The 14858-nt window shown below is 38.1% G+C and overlaps 1 protein-coding gene and 2 pseudogenes across 2 annotated transcripts in view; 1 reads left to right on the top strand and 2 right to left on the bottom strand.

Moving 5' to 3' along the window:
• HIKESHI (heat shock protein nuclear import factor hikeshi) overlaps positions 1–14636 on the top strand; it is a 32336-nt gene extending 17700 nt beyond the window's left edge. For both annotated transcript variants that reach the window (XM_006144924.3, XM_014586443.2), the window contains exons 3-5: positions 9745–9896; positions 13533–13651; positions 14557–14636. In XM_006144924.3, coding sequence (XP_006144986.1) covers positions 9745–9896; positions 13533–13651; positions 14557–14611 — 326 coding nt within the window. In that variant the 3' untranslated portion in view covers positions 14612–14636. The remainder of the gene's footprint in view (positions 1–9744; positions 9897–13532; positions 13652–14556) is intronic.
• On the bottom strand, positions 3140–4409 carry LOC102496063 (COMM domain-containing protein 8 pseudogene; annotated as a pseudogene).
• LOC102483858 (E3 ubiquitin-protein ligase RNF13 pseudogene) lies at positions 4665–6613 on the bottom strand (annotated as a pseudogene).
• Positions 14637–14858: the final 222 nt, after the last annotated feature.

Genomic DNA, 14858 nt, shown 5'->3' with positions numbered 1-14858 from the left:
CACGAACCGCGGTCGACTACGTGGGAGTCCACCGACATAGCCATTACGCTAACTGCTGGTTCCCGAGATTTGACTTTCTTTACAGTTTTTTTTTTTTCTTTTTAGTTTTTTTTTTTTCCGTAAGTCATACATGCTTGCTTTAGAGAGACAGCGAGAGGGAAAGTGAGAAATCACCCCCTAGAGTATATGGCCACACTATAATCCCTTCTGCTCCATGCTCCTTCTGGGATTTTGGGCATACATGCACATGCACCCAATGCGATTTTCAAGCTGCCAGGTCTGGGACTCATACTGTGGTCAACCATGTGGAGTCCACTGCCTTAACAACCGCACCATCTATTGACCCCCTTTCTTTCCAGTCTTTATGCCTTTGATATCTTTTTCTTAACATACTGCATTGTACAGGCCCTTGAACACCACCTGAATAAAAGTGGTTAAGAGTGCAGTAAAATAAGAAAAATAAATAAAAGATATAACAGTGGTTCACTCCTGCTCTCTGTTTTATTTGCGTAAGATGGATGAATTACTTTATTAATATTAAAATAGTTTTCCATATTGGTAATACTTTATCTCTGGTAGCTACTTTTATTTAAAGTTTATCTTCTCTAGCTTTTTTATAATTAGTGTTTACATGCTATGTTTTTCTTTTGATAAATACTTTTACTTTTAACATAAATCTTTGCCTCTTACAAACAGCATATGTGTGTATATACTTATATGTATGTGTATATGTATATTCATTTACATTTATATGATATATTACATATATAAAATGGCTTATATATTTATAAAAATATATCAGCTATATTTTATATATATGTATACATATATACATGTATATAAAAATTTACGGAAATATATAAGCTACATTTTATATATGCTACATTTTATGGTGGCATGGTGGTTAAGGCAGGTAGATCCCACAGGGTTGACTGCAAGATTCAAATTTTGGAACTAACAACTTGATAAAACATGTTGGAATATGTGCATGCATGTCCAAAGTCCCAGGAGGAGAATGGAGGAGGAGAAGGGATTGTGGCATGGCCATCCTCTCTAGGGGAGTACTTTACTTCTGTGTGTCTGTGTGTCCCTAGCCCTAACCCTTCACAGAAGTAAAGCATGTGAGTACACATGTTTTATTAAAAAAAGAAAGAAAGAAATTTAAAAAGAAGAGGGAAAAAATATGTATAGTGAAAGAAATAGCAAGGGGATTAAAATGGTATACTAGTATTAGGTTTATTGGGAAAGTCATGCAGTAGTTAACACAAAATTTAATTAAAAGGCAGAGACTGACAGAAAGTATCAAACATATGATCCACCTATATACTGTCTTGAGAGATTCACTTTAGATTTAAAAATATATATAGTTTTAGGGGCCAACAGGTGGCATGGTGGCTAGAGTACTGGACTCCCAAGTGGCTGACTATGGTTCAAGTCTCAGACCTTGCGGCTTTTCTCTCTTTCTGGCAAGTGCACATGCCTTATAGCAAATTCAAAAATAATAATAAAATAATTATTAAAAAAAATATGTATATATCATTTTGGACTAGCAGGTGGCATGGTTGTTAAGGTGCTGGATTCCACATGACCAACTGTGATGTGAGTGCCAGACCTAGCAGCTTGAAAAATAGGCTTGGAGTGTGTGTGTGCATGTCTAAAATCCCAAGAAGGATAGAGCAGAGGGGATTATTATATGGCCATCACCCCAGGGCGGGGGGAGGGGTTGTGTCTCATTTTCCCTCTCTTTCTGTTTCTGTCTTTCTCTTGATGAGCATGTGCCCTGTAATAAAAATCTTAAATGAACAAATAGTATATGTGTGCGTGAGTGTGTGTGTGTGTGTGTGTGTGTATGTAGAAAGAAAAAGCTGAAAAATATAAATGTGAACAGTAACCAAAAGGGAGTGGGAGTGGCTGTGTTAAAATCAGATAAAAGTAGGGTGGCTGTGGTGGTGCAGTGGTTACACAACACTGATGCCAAAGCCTTATGGTAAGGTCTTAGAATCATATTTCAACATCTCCCTGAACATGCTTGGCATGTGTATGTTGCCGGTGATCCTAGCTGGCTGGGTTTCGTTTGTGATTTGAAGGCACTGTTGAGGGTATTCTCTCCCTCTTTCATGGATGAAAGAATTTTTTAAAAAAGTAAATAAAACCAGAAAATAGACAAAAAATTGTTCTGAGAGTTAAAGACATAACAATAAAAGGTCAGTTCATCAAGAAGATATAGCAGTTTTAAACATCTATTGGGGGAGTTGTCGGAAAAGTCATGATGTGTTTTTCTATGCAAAAATACATCATGACTTTTCTGACAACCCAATATGTACCTATGACAGAAATTCAGAATATAGGAGCAGAAACTGACAGAATTAAAGGGAGAAATATTCAGTTCAACGATAATAGTTGGAGACTATTAATCTTCATTTTTTTAAATGCTAAGGGTGCATGTATGCACCAGAGAGTAAGAAAGCACCCCTCGCAGGGGGTCTAGTCACAGCACAATCCCCTTCCCTCTATTTCTTTCTTTCAGGATCCTGGGCACACATGCAGGGGGTGTATTTCAAGCCACCTCGAGCCAGGATTCAAATTGCATTTGGCCATATGGACTGGCTCTTCCTATTTTTTAGTTCTTTTTTTTTGTTTGTTTTTAATCTGACACTTATTTGTTCCGAAGGCTTATTTTTGAAAGTTAATTGACATTAAAAATTTTTGTTTTCCAATAAATGTGTTAACATCCCAAAGTGTTTGAAATTAAGAAATTATTTGTTATAAGAAATTATAACAAAATGAACCTATCTGGCCTTACACGATACTTGAAGAGTAATACATACACTATACAATGGTATCTACTTTTCATCAGACCAGGCAAACACAGAAATGCCAAAGTGAACAGTGTCATTTTCATTTTCCCGTGTTCTAGATTTCAGTTTCTAGAAGTTGTAATGTCAGATTGTTCACACATATATTTTTCTTGTTCATGTCTAACAAAGAGATTTCCTTTAGGAAATTTTACATTTTATGTTTCCTTTGAAATAGGAGAATATGAAATCTCCTGAATTGCATATGCAGCTTATACATTCTTTTAAAAAGTTCTTTTTAAAATATCACAAATTAATTACATACCCATAATATATATCCTGGCTAGTCACATAATTCTTAAAGCAACATTCAAGTGTATTTGTGTTTCGTTCCCTTACATTACTTTGGAGCCTATTTTTAGCCTTCAATAAACTGCATTATCTACAAAATTTTTTCAAACATTTAATAAATGAGACAACACAATCATTAGGAAAATATAGACCGCTACTACAGCTTTTTCATCTTTCATTTATCCATTTCCTGTCAACCATGGCCTTTCCTGTTCCTTAAGGATGTGATGAATCCACGGCTTGAAGTCCCCACTGCCTTCCCAGCTGCGGTGTTGGCTGGCGGCGGTGGTCCAGGATGTGGTGCTCACTGCATCTCGGCTGGAGCAGAGGAGCCAACAGCTGTGGGGCCCGGTGAGCCCAGTTATTTCAACTTCAGGACCACCTTATTTGTGGCTTCCAAAGAATTTATTAGATTCTGTAGTTCTTTACTCATTTCAATAGAATATGGTCTTCACCATTTTCTTTTACATCTAGATAAAGGTTTAAAAGTGGCATTTGTAATGTAGCAATCTTGTCACTAGAAAGTGCAAGCTTTAACTGCCAATCAAAATCCTGAATCCGTGCAGAGGAGATAGCACTGATCTCTGACTTCTCTGAGCAGAGCCTGTTTGATTTCACCGTGCCTACTTCTCAAGCATTTCCAGACAGCTTCTTGATGAGATGAATTGAACTGATTCAACTGCTGAAGTATCTCTTCAGATAAACTTTTACCAATCTTTGAAGAACGTGGCAATGTCTTCAAGAATGTGCTTCCATTCTGTGGCATCCCACACGCCATGATAATCCTGGTAGAGAGGGTAAGCTCGGTGGCAAATGCCATCGATCCAGATCCATCCATAGTCTTGTGCAGGAGCTGCGGGCCCAGGTTGGCTGACAGCCTCTGCAGCCACCACAAAGGTGTCCCCTCTTCTGGCTCCATCCTGAGTAAGGCTGGCGCTTGGTTCTTTTTTTTTTTTTTGTTCTTAAAGTGGAAAAACATGCTTATTAACATTCAAACTCCCCTCATAGAAAGCCATGTAAAAATTCTTAGCATTTTGATTATATGTAAGTCTATATTTTCTGTATAATTACACTGATGTATAATACAATTTAGTTTTTCATAATACATTGTTTCAATGCATCATTAGTTCTGTTAAACTTAAGTACTTATTTCCAAATCCAACACTTGAGAAATTTTCTCTGTACATAGGTTAAGCAGGGCAAATTAGCTTAAGATGCTTTTCATAAGGGACCAGCAGTTAGTTTAATGGCTATGTCGCTAGACTCCCATATAGTCAACCACGGTTTGAGTCCCAGACCCGGTGGCTTAAAACTCACACTGGGTGCGTGTGCGTGCATGCCCAAGATCCCGAGGGGAGAATGGAGAAGAAGGGATTGTGGTGTGGCCATCCCCGCTGGGGGGGGATTTCTCACTTTCTGTCTCTCTGTCTCTCTTTGTCTTTCTGGTGAGCGCACGCGCCCTATGGCAAAAACCTCTCCAAAAAAAAAAAAAAAAAAAAAGAAGATGCTTTTTATAAGAGGCTTATGTTCTGAGTATTTATAGTTGCTGAAGTTTGGTATTTTTATGTGGTATCTTCTTTTTACTTTGATCACAATGATAACAAAAAACCCTTGGTACTGAAATACAGTAAATGAAGTTCAGAAACATTACTTTAGCTGAATCAAATTCATACATACCACTATAGTATTAAAAACCTTTAAAGAAAAACTACTGCTTTCTGCTAGTATAGACCATTCCCATCGGTCTAAGGCTGCTTGAGAGTAGGAAAGAAAAAAGACAGCTTTGAGATTGTTTATAGTTCTGATAGAAAAAAAAAAACTGCTAAATTACCTTTTGATATCAATTTGAGGAATTACCAGAACAAACAGCTTCCAGCTCAACAACTCTAGATAATTTCATGGAGGTGGGAGTTGGCTTAGCTCATGCTAGGTGGCTACAGCACTGACCTCATGTGTAGAACATAAAACATTTGTATACTGTGATCTAGGTCTTATTTGCAAGCTATACTGATTTGATGCTTGAGTTACAGCACCAGTCTGGTATTACTTGTTAGTGAAATAAAGTACACTTCTGTAGGTAAATACTGGATCAAAAAGCCTGTTTCAATAATCTGATTAACTTGTAGAATACTAAAAAACGTTTCTACAGAAATCTCTGTAGGGAGCAAAAAAATCAATGTATATACCTAAATAAACATTTTAAAGGGAAATAAACCAATCAAGGTCAAATGGTATTTGCTATGTTATAATCCTGTTCACCATTAAGCTGCAATTGGACCACAACACTATGTTCATTAATTTCATTTTCTGCATCACTGTTATCAGTGTCTTCACTGTCATCTTCCTCATAGTCTGAAGATTCTGTCATATTCTGATGTGAGTGGGATTCCAACAACACCCCAAAGGACTGAGCTGGGTGCTGACAGGCGCTAAAGGTCTAAGTAAGGGAGTGTGTTCTGATACTTCATTTTCTTCTTGACTACTATCTGTGTCAGAGTCTGAATCACCTTGAGAAGGAACAACTTTTTGCTTGCAGACTGGACAGGTTTTTTTGGTTTTAGCTAACCAAGGGTCTACATACTTGCATGATAAACATGGGAACAGGGAAGTATTCTGAGCTTGTCTCCATCTTCATACTCATCCAAACAAATGGCACATATGTCATATTCATCTTCTTTCTTGAATTTATGTATAGGGAGCTTCTTAAATTGATCTTTACGAAGTCTTGTTTCTGCTTGCTCTGTGTCTGTCCTGGACAAATTTTGTGATCATGAAAATGACTATCACAATAAGACAAATACCCACTATGATAAAGAAGGGAATTAGGTAGTATTCCAGAGGAAGACTAAACTTCGGAACCAAGATAATATGGCCCCCTTTTTCATATGTGAATTCATCCTTCAGGCAATTATCTGATTCACCAATAAAGACAGACGGAATGTCAATTTTCTTTAACATATCAGTGTCGTTGAATCCCATGCTAATGAGGTCATTAGAATCAACACTGTGAAGTCTATAGCCAAATCTTGCTGGAAGGTAATCAAATGTCTGAGATGCATTTTCAAAATTATATGCTAAAATGTCTGCTTCTACAGGCAGTATGTTTAAGAATGCAAAGAGTTGTCCAGTCAGGATGGTGTAGATTTGGGTGGCTGACAGCATGAGCATCCCTATGGAGAGCAGCATCTCATAAAATCACCTGTAAGCCTGGCTCCCAGAACACTTTCAGGCTGGCTGGCCACATCACTGTGCAGAAACTCCTACCCTGACTTCATTGCTGCCTATCTTCATGGAGCCCCACAGCCCAGAGTCAAAGTGGGGAAGACACCACCAGGATTGGACCTGGCTCCTTCTACATAACACTTATCTACTGCCCTACTATTAATGAGTAGGAAGAGTAGACATTAAGAAAAACATCAGGGGGACCAGCAGTTAGCATAATTGCTATGTCGCTGAACTCCCATGTAGCCAACCGCAGTTCGAGTCCCAGACTGGTGGCTTGAAACTCACGCTGGGCATGTGTGTTTGCATGCCCAAAATCCTGAGAGGAAAATGGAGGAGAAGGGGGTGTTAAGGTGCTGGACTCCCAAATGGCCAACTACGGTTCAAGTCCTGGACCTGGTGGCTTGCTTTCTCACGTTCTCTCTCTTTTTTTTTAAAAAAAAAAAAAGGAAAAAAAAAAAAAAAAAAAATTAAAGAAAAAAAAAGGAAAACATCAGGAAATAGAAGACATGAATGGCACTGAACCAACTGGTTCCAGTAGACATACTTAAAACATTTCATCCAACAACAACAGAATATATATATATTCTCATGTGTACATGGGACATTTTTGTGGATAGACCATACATTAACAGGTTTCAGTATACTTAAAAAGACTGAAATTGTAAAGTGTGTTCTCTGACTACAGTTGAATGAAGTAACAAGGAAATTTGCAAAACTCACACATGAAAATTAAATGAATAATTTAAAAATATTGAAAAAACAAGCAAACAGTCCTGTTTAGTGAGGGGTGTGTATGTTTAAACTATTGAGAGTTACATTTAAAAGTTTTTATTCACGCACTTAAAAACTTAAGAGTTTTGAGGGACCAGCAGGTGGCATCGTGGTTGAGGTACCGGACTCACATGGCCAACTGCAGTTCAAGTCCCAGACTTGGCATCTTGAAAATCACACTGGGTGCATGTGTGTGCATGAACAAGATCCCAGGAGGGGAATGGAAGAGAAGGGATTGTGTGTGTGTGTGTGGGGGGGGGGCATCCTCCATGGGGATGACTTCTTACTTTCTCCCTTCTCTCTGTCTGGCAAGGGCACACCCCATATGGGGAACACCTTTAAAAAATTTATTTTAAGAGTTTTTATCATAGTTACTAGGTGTTTGTGGTCCCAGGTTTTTGTTGATCAGCATTTGATTAAATTTTTGTGTGTATTTTTGTTCTTATTTTTTATTTGTTATAGGGTAAGTGCACTTGCCAGAGGAAGATAGAGAAGAAAAGTGAGAAAGTACCCTCCCAATGCAGATGGCCATGTTGCAGTACCTTCTCCTTTGCTCTTGGGATTCTGGGTACTCACTCACATGTCCTGGCATGTGTTTCAAGCCCCCAGGCCTGGCATTCAAACCATGCAGTCAGCTATGAGGGATCTAGTTCCCTGAACCACCATGCCACTGGCTGGCCCAGATTAAAAATTTTAGTCATGAAATAACAGTAATAATCCTTAAATCTACTTATTCATTATATAATGGTTTTTTTTCATTAGTAAAATTTTTCTGCTTATGCCTTATATGAATTAATATAATTGGCATGTATTTCCCAAGTATAAGTTAGCCTGGTACTTAGAAGTGGAAGCTCAGATATTGTCTTAGTCCATTATCATATTGTTTATAGAAATACTTAAGACTGAATGAATTTAAGGAAATAGAGATTTATTTGATTCACGGTTCTGGCCATGTGGATGGTTCTGAAGCCATCACAGAATGGCAGAGGGCAGGATCTTTTTTTTTTTTTTTTTTTTTTTTTTTTAGAGTTTTTTTTTTTTTTGAGAGGTTTTTGCTACAGGGCACGTGTGCTTGCCAGAAAGACAGAGAGAGACAGAGAGATAGAAAGCAAGAAATCACCCCCCAGGGGGATGGCCATGCCGCAATCCCTTCTCCATTCTCCTCTTGGGATCTTGGGCATGCATGCACACGTGTCCGGCATGAGTTTAAGCCACCAGGTCCGAGACTTGAACCGCAGTCGACTACATAGGAGTCCAGCAACATAACCATTACACTAACTGCTGGTCCCAGAGGGCAGGATCTTGAGAAGAACAGTTGTCACTAAGTTTATGCCTGCTCTGGTCTCCTTTCTCCTCTTTTATGTACACCAGAACTCAGTCCTCTAGGCCTCACCCTAATGACCTTACCATATGAGACCTCACCCACCCTGGGCCACCATGAAGAGATTCGGTTTTCACTTAATAGCTTTGCAATACAACCAAGACCCAACACAAGAATCTTGGGATGCCATCTGAACTATAGCAGATATGTTCTTATAGTTTTGTGTAAAGAGGAAAAGTTAGTAAATGAATAAGATGCACATTTCTTTATTGCCTATTTGCTAATAGATCATTGAGTATCAAAAGGGGTGATCCATGGCATTTAGTAAAATATGCTGTGTTGTTTTACTGGTATTAGTGGCAATTTAAAGATCTCTCTTTTTTAAAAAAAAAAAAAAAAAAAAGATTTTTTTGTTTGCTTTAGGGTGTATACACTTGCCAGAGAGACAGTGAGAAGTCACTTCCCCAGAGGGAATGGCAATGCCATAATCCTTTCTCCAGTCTCCTTCTGGGATCTTGGGCATGCACGCACACGTGCCTGGTTTGATTTTCAAGCCACCAGGTCTGGGACTCAAACTGCAGTTGGCCATGTGGGAGCCCAGCAACGTAACTGCTACACCATCTGCTGGTCCCTAAAGAGCTTTCTTTAGTGAAATAATCAGAAAATATTCAAACTAGTTGTAAAGAAATCTTTAAAAATAGCTATCTCTTAGAACTAGCTTTGAGAGAGACAAGCAGTTGGTGCCATGGCTATATCGCTGGATTCCTATGTAGTTGACCACAGTTCGAGTCCCTGTCCCAGTGGTTTACAACTCATGCCAGGTGTGTGTGCATGCATGCCCAAGATCCTGAGAGGAGCATGGAGGAGAAGGGATTGCAGCATGGCCATCCCCCTGGGGGGTGATTTCTCGCTTTCTGTCTCTCTGCCTTTCTGGTGAGCACACTATAGCAAAAACCTTTCAAAAAAAAACAAAAACAAACAAACAAAAAACATAAATTAGCATTGAGAGTCTTTTATCTGATTTTTATTTCTTTTTTTCTCATTCTGTTACTGTTTCTCGCTGTAGCAGTTTTAAAAAGTTTTAAGAAGATCAAAGTTATTTTTCTGATGGGAATCTTAGTTCTTTTAATGTCTAATATGTGAGAAACTCACATTTTGCATTTATCTAAAAATAAACACATTTTTAGAGTGTATAGTTCAGAGGTTCCATACATACTTAAAAGGAATTTGAATGAATACAAGTTTAATTTGAAACATGTGGCCCATATTAATTTCTTTCAGGAGAAGGAAGCCAACACCCCTTTGGAGCTATGAATATTGTCCGAACTCCATCTGTTGCTCAGATTGGAATTTCAGTGGAGTTACTGGACAGTCTGGCTCAGCAGACTCCTGTAGGCAACGCTGCTGTTTCATCAGTTGACTCATTTACTCAGGTAATGCATACATATTTCAGATCCCCCCCACAACTTTATTAAGGTCCAGTTCAAAATTTGATATTTTTATATATTAGTGGTGTACAGTGTGATGTTTTGATACATGTTTACACACATTTCGTAATGATTAAATCAAGTTAGTTAACATATTTATTACTGATAATGCTTATTTTTTGATGTATTTAAGATTTAATCTCTTAACAAATTTCAAGTGTATGATACATCGTTATTAACTCTAATTTTCATACTATATATCTCCAGAATTACTCATCCTAACTGAAACTTCTTTTTTTTAAAAATTATTATTTATTTCACTTTATTTATTCATTCATTTATTTTAATTTGACCAGAGAGAGACACAGAGAGAGAGGAAAAGGGAGAAAAGAAGCCACCAGGTCCGGGACTCTAGCCGTGGTTAGCCATGTGGGAGTATCCAGCACCTTAACCACCATGCCACGTGCTGGTTCCCATAAATAATTGTTTAAAAAAAAAAATTCAAGTAGCATAAGAGAGAGACATAGAGACAGAAAGCGAGAAATCACCCCCCAGGGGGGATGGTCACGCCACAATCCCTTCTCCTCCATTCTCCTCTCGGGATCTTGGGCACGCACGCACACGCGCCCGGCGTGAGTTTTAAGCCACCGGGTCCGGGACACAAACCGCGGTCGACTACGTGGGAGTCCAGCGACATAGCCATTACGCTAACTGCTGGTTACCCATTTTTTTTTTTTTTTAAAGACATTTTTGCTATAGGGCAGGCATGCTCACTGGAGAGGGAGAGAGACAGAAAGTGAAAAATCACTCCCCCGGGGGGTGAGGGGCTGGCCACGCTGCAATCCCTTCTCCATTCTTCTCGGGATCTTGGGCATGTATGCACACACTCCTGGTGTGAGTTTTTGCTTTTTTTGTTTTTAAAGATCTATTTATTTATTTATTCATTCATTCATTTTGATTTGACCAGAGAGATCAAAAGTGAGAAAGCAAGCCACCAGGTCTGGTACTCGAACTATGGTTGGCCATGTGGGAGTGTCCAGAGCCTTAGCCACCACACCACCTGCTGGTCCCCTGGTGTGCATTTTAAGTCACCATGGTCGACCTGTGGAAGTCTAGCAACATAACCATTACGCCATTGGCTGGTTCCCTAACTGAAACTTCTTACCCTTTGACCATTATCCCATTTCCCTCCTCTCTGCCTGCCCATCCTCTCCAACCCCTTTGCTTTCTGCTTAAGTTTGACTTTTTAAGATTCTACATAAAAGCAAGATCATTCAGTATTTGTTTTTCTGTGCCAGACTTATTTTACTTAGCATAATGTTGAGAGAAAATAATTGATTTGTTAAAAAAATAAATAAATAAATGCGGGCCAGCAGTGGCGTGGTGGTTGAGGTACTGGACACTCTCCCATGGCCTACCACAGTTCAAGTCCTGGACTTGGTGATTTGCTTTCTCAGTTTCCTTCTGTGTGTGTCTTTCTCTGGTCAAATTAAATGAATGAATAAATAAAATTAAATAAATAATTCTTTTTAAAAAGCATATAAATGATATTACACTGTGTAATTTGCTATTACTCAACATTATTTTTAAGATTTATTTATATTAATGCATGGAATAGACTTAGTCTTTTTTGTTTGTTTGTTTTTGGTCACAGGGTATTTGTGCTTGCATGCTTGCTAGAGAAGGAGAAAGCATTCCCTGCCAGTAGGGCATAGTCTTGCCACAATCCCTTCTTCTCTATTTTTCTATCCTATTGGTATTTGGGGCACACATTCATACATGACTGGTGTGTTTCTCAAGCTGCTGGCACCAGGTTTCAAACTGTAGTCAGCCATGTGGGATTCAACTCCATTAATCACTATGCTTACCGGGTGAGCCTAGTCTAGTTTGTTTTAATTGTTGTATAGTATGCCATTATGCCCATTGTATGAATGAGCCACAGTATGTTTTTTTATTTCTGTATTGGTTTTTACATATTCTTGCTAATATTTATCAGACCTTAAAATTGTGCCTGTCATGAGTTTAAGCCACCAGGTTCATGACTCGAACTGTGGTTAGCCATGTGGGAATCCAGTGCCCTCAACTACCATGCCTCCTACCAGCCCCGAATTCTGATATTAATTCAAGTACCTTCAAAATAGGGTCTCTTGGATTTATTACCCTCATGTTATCAAACAGACTTTAAAAAATCCTCTTGTGTGAACTAAAAATAGCAGTAGCCTCCATGGTCAACTTTATATTTTTAAGAAAGTGATGTTATGAAAATTATTTTTGAATGAGTAGAAAGTATTATTATCTTAGGACCAGCAGTTGGCATAATGGCTATGTCGCTGGACTCCCATGTAGTCATTCGTGGTTTGAGTCCCGGCCCCGGTGGCTTAAACTCATACTGGGTGCATGTGCTGCGTGCGTGTCCAAGATTCCAAGAGGAGAGTGAAGGAGAAGGGATTGCAGCGTGTCCATCCCCACCGGGGGGGAGGGGCGGGGGGGGAGGGTGGTTTCTCACTTTGTCTCTCCGTTTCTTTCTGTCTTTCTGGTGAGCACACATGCCCTATAGCAAAAACCTATCAAAGGAAAAAAAAAAGTATTATTATCTTTAGTAGTTTATTGACTTCAAGGTTTAGTGCTTAAATCCATTTAATTTCAGGAAATACTAGTCAGTTTATTTCTAGCTTCTACCAAGGAGAATAAGAGAACATTAGTAAATTTGACCATTTTAGAGTTAATGAGAAGAAACAGGAAATAGAAAAAAATGGATTCATGCTACTTTTCTGTTCTTTACAGTATGGGAGGTAATCAGTTGCTTCTTTATTGTGTTTAAGTTCTCATCTTTCTAGCAAGAAAAAGACTTCTTAGCAATGTTACAATTTTACATGAGAAAATGGGTTGACTTTGAAAGGTTTTTGCTATAGGGTGCGTGCGCTTGCCAGAAAGACAGAGAGAGGCAGAGAGACAGAAAGCGAGAAATTACCCCCCAGGGGGGATGGTCATGCCACAATCCCTTCTCCTCCATTCTCTTCTCAGGATCTTGGACACGCACACACATGCACCCGGTGTGAGTTTAAACCACCGGGTCCGGGACTCGAACCACAAATGACTACATGGGAGTCCAGTAACATAGCCATCACACTAACTGCTGGTCCCAAAATGGATTGACTTTGAGAAAGTGGCATTTGTGGTGGGACTATAATGGGTGCAGATGAAAAAAATGTTTAAATTTTTTTCTTGAGGATGTTCATACAAGAGAGAGAGAGAAGCACCCCATCATTCATCATACATCATTCTGTTTTTCCTAGCCCTCTGTTTCTTCAGTAACTTGGGCATACATGCACCAGGTATGTTTCAGGTGGACCTAACAGTGGATCTGAACCTGCAGTTAACCATGTGGCTTCCAGCACTGCTGTTTAGTGTGATACCAACTATGCCACCGAGGATGGGCTAAAAACATATTTTGAAGGAAAAGTTTTTTCTTTCTTTTTAAATGTCACAATGTCATCTTATAACTACCTGTAACTTTCAGCATTAGGCTTAGAGCTTATAGTCCTTAAAACCAAGTGAACAAGGACATATTTTTGATGAGAAATACTGACATTTAAATGGAGTATTTAGTAGTAATCATTAATCTAACTATGAATTTTTTAGTTCACGCAAAAGATGTTGGACAACTTCTACAATTTTGCTTCATCGTTTGCTGTCTCTCAGGCCCAGATGACACCAAGTCCGTCTGAAATGTTCATTCCAGCAAATGTGGTTCTGAAATGGTATGAGGCATTTTCTGTCTCTAATATTAAGGCTGTTAGCAACTGTATATGTATTTTTCTTGTGAATGTATTTCTTCTTTGCCATTTAAACATATTCTTTTGTTGTAGACATCAGTATACATTAATATTTGCATGCCATTAAAGTATGGTCCTTAAACATTTTGTTACGTAGTAGCCATTATAAATTTGTAAACACAGAAAAATATAATTGCATATGTTATAGGGACTGCTATTAAGGATTGAAAATGTTTGTATATTTTAGAAGTACTTGTGTGAGACTTGAAATATTAAAACTTTTTTCCCTTAAATTTGCAAAGTTTTGACCTAAAGAAACATGTATTAGGGTATTATGGTGGTTTATACTGCACCTTGAACATGAATGACTAATAAATCTATTTCTCTAGCCTTCCTATATTTTTGTTTTATAAGGTATTTCCTTTCACTTTGACTATCCCAGGGGTAGGGCGCGCTTAGGAAGAATTTGTTGAGAAGTGGTACCTTGTGGTAGCATGTAGAGCACTGTGTACTAAGTTTGAGCTTTACCATAGTGTGCTATGTGACCTTGAACAAATTACTCTTATCTGCTCCTCTGTGAAATGAGGGAAGAAGACTTCAGTTTGATTTTTTTCTCCCTTAAGTCCCTTCTAGTTCTCATATTTGCAGAAGCTAAATAGTTACTAAAATTTATTTTGATTTTTCTTCAGTAAAAGCTAATCAGAACCAGAACTGTTCTCACATGTAAATTACTATGCTTGCTGTCTTTTTATAAGAACAGTTAAATTTCCGTATTATTTTTAGCTTAGCTTTTAAGAAATGATATGTAAATTGAATTTGGTAAGTTATCTTTACAGTTTATGAAAAGATCTTGTTGAGTTTTCTTACAAATATATGGTTTTCTTTTCTAGGTATGAAAACTTTCAGAGACGACTAGCACAGAACCCTCTCTTTTGGAAAACATAATTTGAATAAAATAATTTTTATTGAATTTTGAACTTGTCATGTTTTGAAAATAAATGACTGCATTTAAATGCATGAAGTCAAAAGGATCATGAAGCCTAAGTTTAAAAACTGCTTATGACTATGAAGCTTAATTAAAATCTTTATAAAAAAATTAAAAAAAACATTGAAAAATGAAAATGTGTTCATCATTAATGGCTTTTTTTTTCTTAAAGTTAAAATATCCAGAGGTGAAATGTTTTGTTTGGGA

The sequence above is a fragment of the Tupaia chinensis genome, unplaced genomic scaffold (assembly GCF_000334495.1).
Source record: "Tupaia chinensis unplaced genomic scaffold, TupChi_1.0 Scaffold000139_1, whole genome shotgun sequence".
Taxonomy (NCBI): Eukaryota; Metazoa; Chordata; class Mammalia; order Scandentia; family Tupaiidae; genus Tupaia; species Tupaia belangeri.
The sequence above is the reverse complement of the archived record's forward strand: the minus strand, read 5'-3'. Positions and strand labels throughout refer to the sequence as shown.